We start from the raw sequence: 13,426 nt of genomic DNA, 5'->3' as shown, positions 1-13,426 counted from the left end.
CTATTGCTCCCTACCTTTGTTTTGTTAAGAGAGATTTTTGTTATAGGATATATATGCTCACCAGAGAGACAGAAAGTGAGAAATCACCCCCGCCCCCCAGGGGGATGGCCCTTCTCCTCTATTCTCTTGGGCTTTTGGATGCACACACACGTACCCAGCATGAGTTTAAAGCCGGGGGTCTGGGACTTCAATCACAGTGTCTGGGACTCGAACCATGGTCGACTACATGGGAATCCAGCAATGTAACCATTCAGTCATCAGCTGGTCCCATCCCTTCCTTTGAATTAAATTTATTCTGACTAGAGAAAAAGTCTCAATATAAAAAAGCAAGTCTGTCATGCTTTTCTCTAGAAAGATAAATGTGAAAAGTGAATTTACCTCTTTAACACTCTAAATATAATGCTGACCTAAAATATTTACATTTTTATACACATATGCCAATGTTAACTTAAAATATAACTGCCTGTTGTTAAAATTCCATGCTTTCAATGTTTATTTTTATTATTATTATGATGATGCCAGAAGGGGTGTACATGGGAGAGAAAGAGAAAGACTAAGCATTGCCCAATAGAACCTAGTCACACTGCAATCATTTTTTCCTCTAATTCTCCATGTCAGAATCTTTGGGCATGCTCCTATATGCCTGGCATATCTTCCAAGCCTAAGAGACCAGGATTAGAACTCTGGTCAGCCAAGTGAGATTCCGTTTCCTTTGCAGTGTGTAACTTCTGCACTATGAAGGCAGCCCCTGTGCTGTAATTTACTGAAATTATGTCCATTGTGCATGCTTCCTTCAAACCTTCTCTTCATTTTCCTTCCCCCCACCTTTTAATGGGAGAAAGAGACAGAGAGAGGGTTTTATTTTGTTTAGTTTTTGTCAGGGTCTCACTATGCCATCTACTGCCCCAGCCTGTTTCAGGTTGGTCTGGAACCAAACGTGTCCCATGCGGTGCTGGCCTCACATAGTGATATCCTATCACTGGCATTACCACAACCCAGGCCTACTTCTGCTTTTTAACCTACAAATCTGGACATAGCTTAGTTCTAAAGGACTTCAGGACTTCATTTCTAGAATGAAAATCAGATCATTAATTTTCTATGTGGCTACACAACCCAATCTTTAAAAAAGATCTAAATACAGAGTGGCCACCAAACAAACCACTGTTTAAAAATTGTGTTAAAGGGGTTGTCAAGTGGTAGAGGCACTGGACTCCCATCTGGCCAACCATGTTTTGAGTCCTGGACCTACCGGCTTCCTTTCTCACTCTCCCTCTCTCTCTTTCACGAAATTAAAAGTAATAATAATAATAATAATAATAATGATGATGATGATAAATGAAAATAAAAGAATTCCTTTTAAGAAAATTTTGCTAAGGAACCAGCAGTTGGAGTAATGGCTATGTTTCTGGACTCCCATGTAGTCGACTGTGGTTCGAGTCCCGGACCTGGTGGCTTAAACTCACACCGGGCACATCTGCACACATGCCCAAGATCTCAAGGGGACAATGGAGGAGAAGGGATTGCAGCAGCCATCCTCCCTAGGAGGGTGATTTCTTGCTTTCTGTCTCTGTCTTTCTGGAGAGTGCATGTGCCCTACAGCAAAAAGAAAAAAATTTTTTTTTTTTGCTAAATAGTGCATATGCTCATCAGAGAGCACAAAAGTGAGAAAGCACCTCCACGGGATGGCCACACTACAATCCACTCTCCATTTCTTCTTTCAGCCTTTTAGGCATGCATGCACATGCACCAGCATGCCTTTCAAGGTACCAGGTCTGGGACTCAAACCATACAGTCAGCCATGTGGGGTCGAGCCACCTCAAACACAATGGTACCAGCTGGCACTAAATCACCTTTTAACATTAAAGACAATAATGAAAGTAACTCCTTACTCAGAAATACATGTTCCAATAATCTCGACCTCGCTTAAGTGACAGCAATCCATGAGGAAAATAGCTACTATGAGGGAAGTTTCCCCCATTAGCCTACACACAAATGCTTCCAAAAGTTCCAACTCCTCCCACACTGCCACCAGAGTACTCCCTACTCCACCACCAATCCACTGATTTGTTCCCCCTCAAACTGAACTTTTCATTTTTCCTATGGTGGCACTGGGGACCCCCATATCCACATTCCTTCTCAGGTCTGTAAGACCTTCCTCTTCTAGCGCTCCTTCTTTACCTATGTTGTCCATGTGTTTCTGTCTCTGTCTCTAATGGTGGGAAAATGTCCACAATTTTGTCCTTGTCCCCAGTGAGTTCCGCTCTCTGCACCAATAGAACCTTGAACTGCACATTGGAGAATTTCAATGTAACCAGCACCCGTACTTCCAAGCTCTGTCTTACACGTTCAGTATTTAGTCATGTGCTGACTTCTCACAGTCATGCTCTGCCTCTCTTCCCACTAGCACTCAATGTGATTCAACCCTTCATGTGTTTATACCTGATCTATCTGGCTAGACAAAACAGCTCTTTATAGCCAGGGTAATGCATGCATGGTATTTATTATATCTCCTTTTCTCCCTTAGAAAACAGTGGTAGATGATTAACAAATACTCATAACAAAAACTGAAATGCTCTCATCATCATCTGTTTTTGGAGTTGCTTCTCATTTCAAGGCATACGTCTATTGTCTATCTGTTTATTTCTTCCATGAGAGAGACAGAGAGAGAGTAAGAAGGACAGTTCTAACAGGGTCTCCACACTGTAATCCATTCCCATGCTCAACCAACTTGGACCACAGACATGCTTGTGTATATCCAGGGTACACAGAGAGGCCTGGGACACGAACCTGAGACCTTCCCACATGGAATGAGTACTGCCGAGCACTGCACCACCACCACCATTCTACCATCTGGCCCTCTAGAGATAAAAATCTTAATATTTTTTTTGGGGGGGGTGTTTTGCTATAGGGCATGTGCGCTCACAAGAAAGACAGAGACAGACAGAAAGACAGAAAGTGAGAAATCACCCCGGGGGGGGATGGCCATACTGCAATCCTTTCTCCTCCATTCTCCTCTCGGGATCTTGGGCACGCATGCACACGTGCCTGGCGTGAGTTTATGCAACTGGGTCCGGGACTCGAACCACAGTCGATTACATGGGAGTCCAGCAACATAGCCATTAGGCTAACTGCTGGTCCCTTTCTTTTTTCTTTTTATGGACAAATCTTAATCTTTAATACTATGCAGCCATCAAAAAGCAAACAGGGGTAGGATGGTGGTGCAGCAGTAATGCAGTGTTTTTTCAGGTCTTCTATTCAGTAAGGCATTTTGATTCAACATTACTTTTGGCCTTTACCTCTCTGCAAAGTAGACTTTGATTTTTTTTGAGATGTTTTTGTTGTAGGGCATGTCAGAGAGCAAGAAATCACACCCCAGAGGGAATGGCCGTGCCATAATCTCCTCTCCTCCATTCTCCTCTCAGGATCTTGGGCACGCACACACAAGCGATAGGTGTGAGTTTTAAGCTCCCAGGTCCAGGACTCGAACCACAGTTGACTACATGGGAGACCAATGATGTAACCATTACATCATTTGCTGGTCCCATACTCTTTTTTAATTGTCAGAGGGGCACATGCAATTGCCAGGCAGAGATAAGGGAAGAGAACACCCTCCATTGGAGCATAATGCTACAATCTCCTCTCTTCTTTTTCTTTATCCTGTGGGGACTTGGGGCATGCACGCACACACCCTATACTTTCAAGATTCCTGTTGAGGGCAGGATTCAATCTGCAGTTGGCCATGTGGGATGCCTCCCTTAACCACTAGCCTGTGGACTTTAATCTAGGTGCTCTAATAAAGGGACATAGAAGACATACACACATATGTGTTATGGTTCAAACATTAATTAACTCGTCCCACTAGTAAAGCAGATAATATACAATCCCTTATAAAATGTTTGTTACTCTTCGTTAGTATTATTTAGTTAATTTTCAATATATTATCAAGGTGAATATAATAAAACTCATGATTATTTTCTAAATTTATAAAATACTGTTTGTAAGGTAAAATTATGAATAAGCTTAGGCTTCAATATGGCTATTTTATTCTTCTTTGTTATCAGAAAGCTCTCCTGACTACAGAGCAAGCCCTGAGGGTTTTAAGAGGACGTAACACTCATAAAAGGCACAAAGCAATGGCAGAACTCTGTGAGGACTAAAATGGGAGCCATGTCCAGGACAAAGAACCATGCAGGGAAGGCATACATGAAGCATGTTCAATACCAGGAGAGGACGGGAAAAATCTACTAACAAGAAATTTACTCTAAGGTGGTGACAAGCAAGAGTCAAAGAAAGGAAAAGATCCGGACTAGCAGTTAGTGTAATGGCTATGTCGCTGGACTCCCATGTAGTCAACTGCGGTTCAAGTCCCGGACCCGGTGGTTAAACTCACGTCGGGCGTGTGTGCGTGTGTGCCCAAGATCCCGAGAGGAGAATGGAGGAGAAGGGACTGCAGCGTGGCCATCCCCCCTGGGGGGTGATTCTTGCTTTCTGTCTCTCTTGCGAGCACACGCGCCCTATAGCAAAAGCCTCTCCAAAAATAAAATAAGGAAAAGATCAAATAAAAGGACCATTGGCCAAATGTGTGGGAGGTAACAGACATAATAACCAGGTAAGTGAAGGATCATAATCAAAAATAGAAAATAAAACTTCAGATAAAAATAAACAAGATGTTGAAAACAGGTTGGAAAACTGCAAAGTTATTGGAAGATCTAGTGGTAAGGGGAAGAAATAAACTTTCCAACAATTTTAGGCTATGATGAGGATAGATCTTAGGATATCCAAAAGTGCACATATATCCTTTCAGAAACTAGAGAGGTAAACATGAAAAGAAGACTTTTTCTTTAATTCTGATTTGCACCTTTGCATTTGATCCATTTAATCATAAAAATAACAAGAAGTGTGATACTGGTTTGTGGATAAACAAATCAACCAGTGAAAACCAAAAAGGCCCAAATCAGATTAACAAATACACGGAACTGTGATTTTATTACACAGTCACACGACTTCTCAATAAATGGGGCAGTCGACAAGTATACATTAGGGGAGACCAAGCAAAGGGAAGTTCAGTACCTACATAATTCCATACAGAAAAATCCATTTCAGCAGTTTTAGGGAAATATAAAAGGCAAAACCATAAAACTTTTAGAGTATGAAAAGTAGCTTTTTTAAGTCAAGGAAGAGAAGGATTTCTTTTTTTTTTAAGAATTGTTTTTATTTTATTTTATTTAGACTTTGTTATTATATTATTTTCCAATTTGATCAGAGAGAAACAGAGAAAGAAGTAAGAAAGCAAGCTACCACGTCCAGGACTTGAACCATGGTCAGTCATGTGGGAGTCCAGTGCCTTTAACTACCATACCACCTGCTAGTCCCAAGAAGGATTTCTAAAAACACAAAAAATTAAAATCCATAAAGGAAAGGACTAATAAACTCAACTATGTTAAAATTAAGAACCTCTGTACACAGCCATGACCTTCCCTGAAAAAGATACCACAGAGAGTAAAATGACAAGCCTGCATGCAAATCAATAGCCTAACAAAAAAATAGTTAAAAACCTAAACAGAAATTTCACAGAAGAAACCTCAACAGTCAAACACATGAATGATATAGGTTTTACTGGTAACTAGGACAAGGCATATGACATTCACAGTATACGATCATTTCACAACATCCAAAATAAAACCTTTCATAACTTAAATGATGGAAAGGGCATAAAGGAAATCGCATCCTTATCCCTAGCAATGAGCACTGACAGATACATTTTAGGACAAACAATTTGGCAATATCTAATCAAAGTTATATGCATGTTATCTTTTTATATTTTGGAGAGATTTTTGCTATAAGGTGCGTGCACTTGCCAGAAAGACAGAGACAGAGAGAGAGAAAGCGAGAAATCCCCCCCCCCCCCAGGGGATGGCCACACTGCAATCCCTTCTCCTCCATTCTTCTCTCGGGATCTTAGGCATGCACACACAGGAACCCTGCGTGAGATTAAGCCACCGGGTCCTGGACACGAACCGCAGTCGACTACATGGGAGTTCAGTGACATAGCCATTATGCTAACTGCTGGTCCCATATGCATGTTATCTTTAAGTCAATCACTCCACCCCTAGGTATCCAAGGAAGAGAACTCTGGCAGTACACAGAAAGCGGGAAACAAGCAGAGTCACACTCTGCAATATCAAGAACACCACCCCACCCCAAATGAAAAATAACTGCAGAGACCAGTAGGTGGCATGGGGGTTAAAGTGCTAGACTCCCACGACTGACCATGGTTTGAGTCCTAGATCTGGTAGCTTGCTTTCTTACTTTCCCATTCTCTGTCTGTTCAAATTTTTTTTAAAAAATAATAATGATAACAAATAAAACTAAATAAATATTTTTTAAAAAGAAAAAATACCTACAAGCAGAATAGAGTATAAGATAAAATATTTAGTGAAATACTATTTATTACACACAACAAATATAAATTTCAAGATTATGTTATGCAATAAAAGTCACAAAGAATATATTCATTGTAATAATTCTACATATATACAGTAAAAAAAGCATGCACAATAAATTATTTAAGAATGCAAAGAAAGGAAAGGTGAGAAAGTAAGCTGCCAAGTTTGGGGCTCAAACTGCGATCAGCCATGTGGGAGTCCAACACCCTTAACCTGCATGCCACCTGCCAGCCCCCAGAGATTTTTCAAGAATCAAACTGCTAGCTATTTCAAGTTCATGTCTTACAAACCGATGAAGTGGCTGTAAGACAGGTCTTCGAAATATGGCTTCTATTTTCTTTTCTTACAATCTAATCTCTCGGTCTTTCCTGACACTCTAGCCTTGACCAATATTTATTTGTTTTTAAAAGTAGGTGATAGGTACAGGAAATGAACCTGAATTATGGGGGTTTGTTTTTGTTTTTTTTCAATGCCAGTGGGCATGTATACATGTGAGTGCATGAGAGAGAGAGAAAGTATGCCCCACAAGTGGGGCCATGTCATACTACCACCCTTCTTCCTTTTTATTTAAAGAGAGATTTTTGTTATAGGGTATGTGTGCTCGCCAGAGAAACAGAAAGCAAGAAATCACCCCCCGAGGGGGTGGACACCATAATCCCTTTTCCTCCATTCTCCTCAGGATATTGGGCACACATGCACGTACACGTGCCCAGGGTGAGTTTCAAGTCGCTGGGTCTGGGACTTGAACTGCAGTCAGCCATGTGGAAGTCCAACGATGTAACCCTTATGCCATCTGCTGGTCCCTCAGTTTTTTTTTAAAGACAGAATCTCAACTGTGCTCCATTCTCTTGCCTCAGCCTCCTAGCTGGGACTATGGTGCACACCACCGTGCCCAGCACTTCCAAACACATGTAGGCCCAGGCCAGCCTTTAGCTTGCAGTCCTCTTGCCTTAGTCTCCTAAGTAGCTGTGACTATAGGCACCTACCACCATATTGAGCCTTTAGGTTGATGTGGGAAAAACACTGGGCTGAACTGTGATGCTTCAGATGCTACATTTTATCATTTCTTTTTCTTTCTTTCTATTTTTACTTGTTATAGGGCACATGAGCTCCTGAGAGAAAGAAAGAGAGAAAAAACACTCCTCACAGGGGATGGCCATGCCACAGTCCCTTCTCAGGAATTTAGACACGCTCACATGTGCACACACCTGGTGAGTTTTCCAAGCCACTGGGTCCAGCCTTCAAACTGTGCAGTTGGCTATATGGATCTAGCCACTTTAACTACCATGCCACTGGCTAGCCCCATAATTTTTATCACCCCAACATGTGATTTTTTTCAAAAAAGAGCAAACAATATGCAAGTGGTAAATTTATCTATAATACATTACATCTCCCTCTAAGTCAAAAGGGTGACTTCCATCTTTGACCTCTTGCTAGACCTAAGATAAAAACATGTTCTGCAATAAAAGAGACGACTTTCCTATTAGCACTGTCAGTAAAGACCAATGAGAGAGGCCTAGCTGCAGTAGTATACACTGGCTGATGTTGCTAGTCAGCCGCAGGGGAAGCCTAAGTTCAATACTCAGTTCACTCTAAAAATTGGGTAGAGCAGAATGCACTGTTATCCCAGCTACTCAGAAGGCAGAAGAAGAATGATCACCACACACTGTGACTCTGTCTAAAATATTTTAAATAGAAACAAAAATACAAAAGGACCAAGGAGACAGAAAAAAAAAACTTAAAAAAAAAAAAGAGCCAGCAGGTGGTATGGTGCTTAGGTGGCTCTGAACTCCCACACGGTAGACTGGTATGAGTCCCGTAACTGGCATCCTGAAAACCCTACCTAGATGCATGTGTGTGCATGTCCAAAATCCTGAGAGAATGGAGAAGAGACTGTGGTGTGACCATTCCCTGGGAAGATGATTTCTCACTTCCCACTCACTGTTTCTCTGGAGAGCATGCCCTATGACAAAAACCTAAAAAACAATCACAAAAACAAAAAACAAACAAACAAACAAAAAACACAAAAAAATCCTATAGCAGCTTTTTAAAGATCTTGGCAACAAATTATGAAATACTGCATTTCTTTTTTTAAAAAGGAAACAAAACATTAAGATATCTTTTACCATACACAATACAGATAATATCAATATAAGATAATATCAATGTCCACCAGTGATCAGGATGGTAAACCAAAAGGTAAAACAGAAGAAACCAAATCAAACTGAAATAACTACTTTACCATTAGAACTTTTACCATCAATAGAAGGAAACACAGCATCACCATACTAACAACTTTAATACAGACTATCTCGTTAAATATATTAATATAGACTATTGTGTGGGGTTGGCAGGTGGTGTGGTGGTAAAAGGCAGCGGATTCCCACATGGCCGACCACAGTTTGAGTCTCAAACCTGGTAGCTTGCTTTCTTGCTTTCCCCTTTTCTCTCTCTCGGTCTCTCCTTGATGAAATTGAAAAGATAATAATAACAAATAGAATTAAATAAGTAAACTATTATTGGGGGGAAAAAAAGCTGTGTGTACTAAAGGGGAAAAACAAGCAGGTTATGCTGCAGCTTTGAGAATCAGCAGACTTCTAGGTATTAGTGCCAAAAAAAAAAGAAAAAGAAAAGTCAATGGAAACAGGCAATAGAAACAGTCAAGTCACACAATTTTTAAAAACTCAGATGGCAACTACAAAAGGCAAAGACACTAGTATAATTTTTCAAATGAACTTACCCTGAAATAAGTGAAGTTACTAGCTGCTGAATAAATGTCACTCAAAAGCAGTCTCTTGGCTTTTTCTTACACAACGGGCAACTTTCCTTTTAAATTCTCCATTTCTGTCTTCCCTCCATTCTTTCTGTAGATATAAAAGTAATATGAAATGATTTTCTGAAAACTCCTCCTTATAATCTGAAATAACATTTTAATTTCAAATATAACCCTTTGGTAAACTGAACAAGATAAAATGTTGAAAAGTTGACAATGTAGAAAATTAGAAAAACATGCTTTTACAAGGCACTATGTAGAGAGAGAGGCAAAAATCTCCTACACAAATTACCTTTACAGGAAAAATTCTGTCTTTAAATTTTCTTTTATAGAAAGAAAAAAGTGTTCTTGGTATTTACAGAACCAGTCAAGGTAGTGCATGCTAGGAGACACTGCCGCATGGCAAGTTAAGGCCACATGGGAGGTCTGGTTTGCCCACCCTATAAAGACTGGAACACAATTTTTGCCTTCAAAGCAAGACTCATCAAAAACCAATCATTACATAGACTGTGAAGAAATAATGTTGACATATACAGAGAGGTTACTATGGAGCTAAGGAAGACAAAAATTAATAGGCCAGAGGGTCAGGAGAGTTTTAAAATATTAGTACAACTGGAAAAGAATGTTTTAAACATTTAGAGGGACAACTGTGGAAACATAAATATAAACTAGGTAACTGAACATATACAGAAATTATATTTGATTGGGTATAAAAAATATTATGGTTATGTAGATAAATGCCTTATTTTTTTAGAGTTGCTTGCTTAAACATTAATGTGCAAATGCCTTTTTTTTTTTTGAGACGTTTTTGCTATAAGGTGCATGCGCTCGCCAGTATCCACTTTAACTACCATGCCACTGGCTAGCCCCATAATTTTTATCACCCCAACATGTGATTTTTTTCAAAAAAGAGCAAACAATATGCAAGTGGTAAATTTATCTATAATACATTACATCTCCCTCTAAGTCAAAAGGGTGACTTCCATCTTTGACCTCTTGCTAGACCTAAGATAAAAACATGTTCTGCAATAAAAGAGACGACTTTCCTATTAGCACTGTCAGTAAAGACCAATGAGAGAGGCCTAGCTGCAGTAGTATACACTGGCTGATGTTGCTAGTCAGCCGCAGGGGAAGCCTAAGTTCAATACTCAGTTCACTCTAAAAATTGGGTAGAGCAGAATGCACTGTTATCCCAGCTACTCAGAAGGCAGAAGAAGAATGATCACCACACACTGTGACTCTGTCTAAAATATTTTAAATAGAAACAAAAATACAAAAGGACCAAGGAGACAGAAAAAAAAAACTTAAAAAAAAAAAAGAGCCAGCAGGTGGTATGGTGCTTAGGTGGCTCTGAACTCCCACACGGTAGACTGGTATGAGTCCCGTAACTGGCATCCTGAAAACCCTACCTAGATGCATGTGTGTGCATGTCCAAAATCCTGAGAGAATGGAGAAGAGACTGTGGTGTGACCATTCCCTGGGAAGATGATTTCTCACTTCCCACTCACTGTTTCTCTGGAGAGCATGCCCTATGACAAAAACCTAAAAAACAATCACAAAAACAAAAAACAAACAAACAAACAAAAAACACAAAAAAATCCTATAGCAGCTTTTTAAAGATCTTGGCAACAAATTATGAAATACTGCATTTCTTTTTTTAAAAAGGAAACAAAACATTAAGATATCTTTTACCATACACAATACAGATAATATCAATATAAGATAATATCAATGTCCACCAGTGATCAGGATGGTAAACCAAAAGGTAAAACAGAAGAAACCAAATCAAACTGAAATAACTACTTTACCATTAGAACTTTTACCATCAATAGAAGGAAACACAGCATCACCATACTAACAACTTTAATACAGACTATCTCGTTAAATATATTAATATAGACTATTGTGTGGGGTTGGCAGGTGGTGTGGTGGTAAAAGGCAGCGGATTCCCACATGGCCGACCACAGTTTGAGTCTCAAACCTGGTAGCTTGCTTTCTTGCTTTCCCCTTTTCTCTCTCTCGGTCTCTCCTTGATGAAATTGAAAAGATAATAATAACAAATAGAATTAAATAAGTAAATTATTATTGGGGGGAAAAAAAGCTGTGTGTACTAAAGGGGAAAAACAAGCAGGTTATGCTGCAGCTTTGAGAATCAGCAGACTTCTAGGTATTAGTGCCAAAAAAAAAAAGAAAAAGAAAAGTCAATGGAAACAGGCAATAGAAACAGTCAAGTCACACAATTTTTAAAAACTCAGATGGCAACTACAAAAGGCAAAGACACTAGTATAATTTTTCAAATGAACTTACCCTGAAATAAGTGAAGTTACTAGCTGCTGAATAAATGTCACTCAAAAGCAGTCTCTTGGCTTTTTCTTACACAACGGGCAACTTTCCTTTTAAATTCTCCATTTCTGTCTTCCCTCCATTCTTTCTGTAGATATAAAAGTAATATGAAATGATTTTCTGAAAACTCCTCCTTATAATCTGAAATAACATTTTAATTTCAAATATAACCCTTTGGTAAACTGAACAAGATAAAATGTTGAAAAGTTGACAATGTAGAAAATTAGAAAAACATGCTTTTACAAGGCACTATGTAGAGAGAGAGGCAAAAATCTCCTACACAAATTACCTTTACAGGAAAAATTCTGTCTTTAAATTTTCTTTTATAGAAAGAAAAAAGTGTTCTTGGTATTTACAGAACCAGTCAAGGTAGTGCATGCTAGGAGACACTGCCGCATGGCAAGTTAAGGCCACATGGGAGGTCTGGTTTGCCCACCCTATAAAGACTGGAACACAATTTTTGCCTTCAAAGCAAGACTCATCAAAAACCAATCATTACATAGACTGTGAAGAAATAATGTTGACATATACAGAGAGGTTACTATGGAGCTAAGGAAGACAAAAATTAATAGGCCAGAGGGTCAGGAGAGTTTTAAAATATTAGTACAACTGGAAAAGAATGTTTTAAACATTTAGAGGGACAACTGTGGAAACATAAACTAGGTAACTGAACATATACAGAAATTATATTTGATTGGGTATAAAAAATATTATGGTTATGTAGATAAATGCCTTATTTTTTTAGAGTTGCTTGCTTAAACATTAATGTGCAAATGCCTTTTTTTTTTTTGAGACGTTTTTGCTATAAGGTGCATGCGCTCGCCAGAAAAACAGAGACAGAAACCAAGAAATTACCCCCAGGGGAGATGGCCACACCACAATCCCTTCACCTCCATTCTCCTCTAGGGATCTTGGGAACGCACGCACATGCGCCCGGCGTGAGTTTAAACCACCAGGTCTGGGACTGGAACCACGGTTAGCTACATGGGAGTCCGGTGACATAGCCATAACGCCAACTGCTGGTCCTGTAAATGCTTTAATACCTGTAATTACCTCAGCTTATTTAACTAAATGTAAGAAAAGGGCATGTACAAAGGGGGAAGGAAATCGCAGAAAATGATCACGTAAAACTGATTAAGACTGAGTAGGGAGGGACCAGTAGATGGTGTAATGGCTATGTCGCTGGACTCCCACATAATCGACTGTGGTTTGAGTTGTGGACCGGATGGCTTAAACTCACGCCAGGCGAGTATGCGTGTACGTCCAAGATCCCAAGAGGAGAATGAAGAAGAAGGGATTGCAGCATGGTGATTTCTCGCTCTTTGTCTCTTTCTGGTGAGCACACACACCCTATAATAAAAACCTCTCAAAACAAACAAACAAACAAACAAACAAAAACCAACCCCAAAAGGTTATAAAACCTCCATAACTGGTGAACCCAAGTGAAGAGGAATCTAAGAGAAGAGTGAAGGGGTATTAATTTAAATAATAAAACTTTTCTATAGATGTGAATGTTTTAAAAAAGTTTAGGATAATAACATGGACTGTAATAGGGACTGGACAATAATTTTTTAAAAATATGAAAATAGTATTAGATCGTCGGAAAAGTCATGATGCATTTTTCCAACAATCTAACCGTTACAAATGATAGTACCCTTACTTTTAAAAAAATAATTTATTTAATTTTATTTATTATTATTATTTTTAAAATTTTGCTATACACAGGCACTCACCAGACAGAGATAAAACAAGTCACCAGATCTACATACTGGTCCCAGAGCCCTTATTTATAAAAGATGTAGGCTCAGTATTTTTTTTTAATTATTTAACTTTATTTATTTCACTGTTTGTTTATTTATTTAAA

At 39.1% G+C, this 13,426-nt stretch overlaps 1 protein-coding gene across 1 annotated transcript in view; it reads right to left on the bottom strand.

Annotated features, from left to right (window-relative positions):
- The window catches only part of UBE2G1 (ubiquitin conjugating enzyme E2 G1), a 41,066-nt gene that overhangs the window by 3,223 nt on the left and 24,417 nt on the right, over positions 1 to 13,426 (bottom strand). The window contains exon 5 of the mRNA XM_027767169.1: positions 11,527 to 11,650. Within this exon, the coding sequence (XP_027622970.1) occupies positions 11,564 to 11,650 (87 nt within the window). The 3' untranslated portion in view covers positions 11,527 to 11,563. The remainder of the gene's footprint in view (positions 1 to 11,526; positions 11,651 to 13,426) is intronic.

Source organism: Tupaia chinensis, unplaced genomic scaffold (assembly GCF_000334495.1).
Source record: "Tupaia chinensis unplaced genomic scaffold, TupChi_1.0 Scaffold143973_1, whole genome shotgun sequence".
NCBI lineage: Eukaryota > Metazoa > Chordata > Mammalia > Scandentia > Tupaiidae > Tupaia > Tupaia belangeri.
This window is presented reverse-complemented; position numbering and strand designations above follow the sequence as displayed.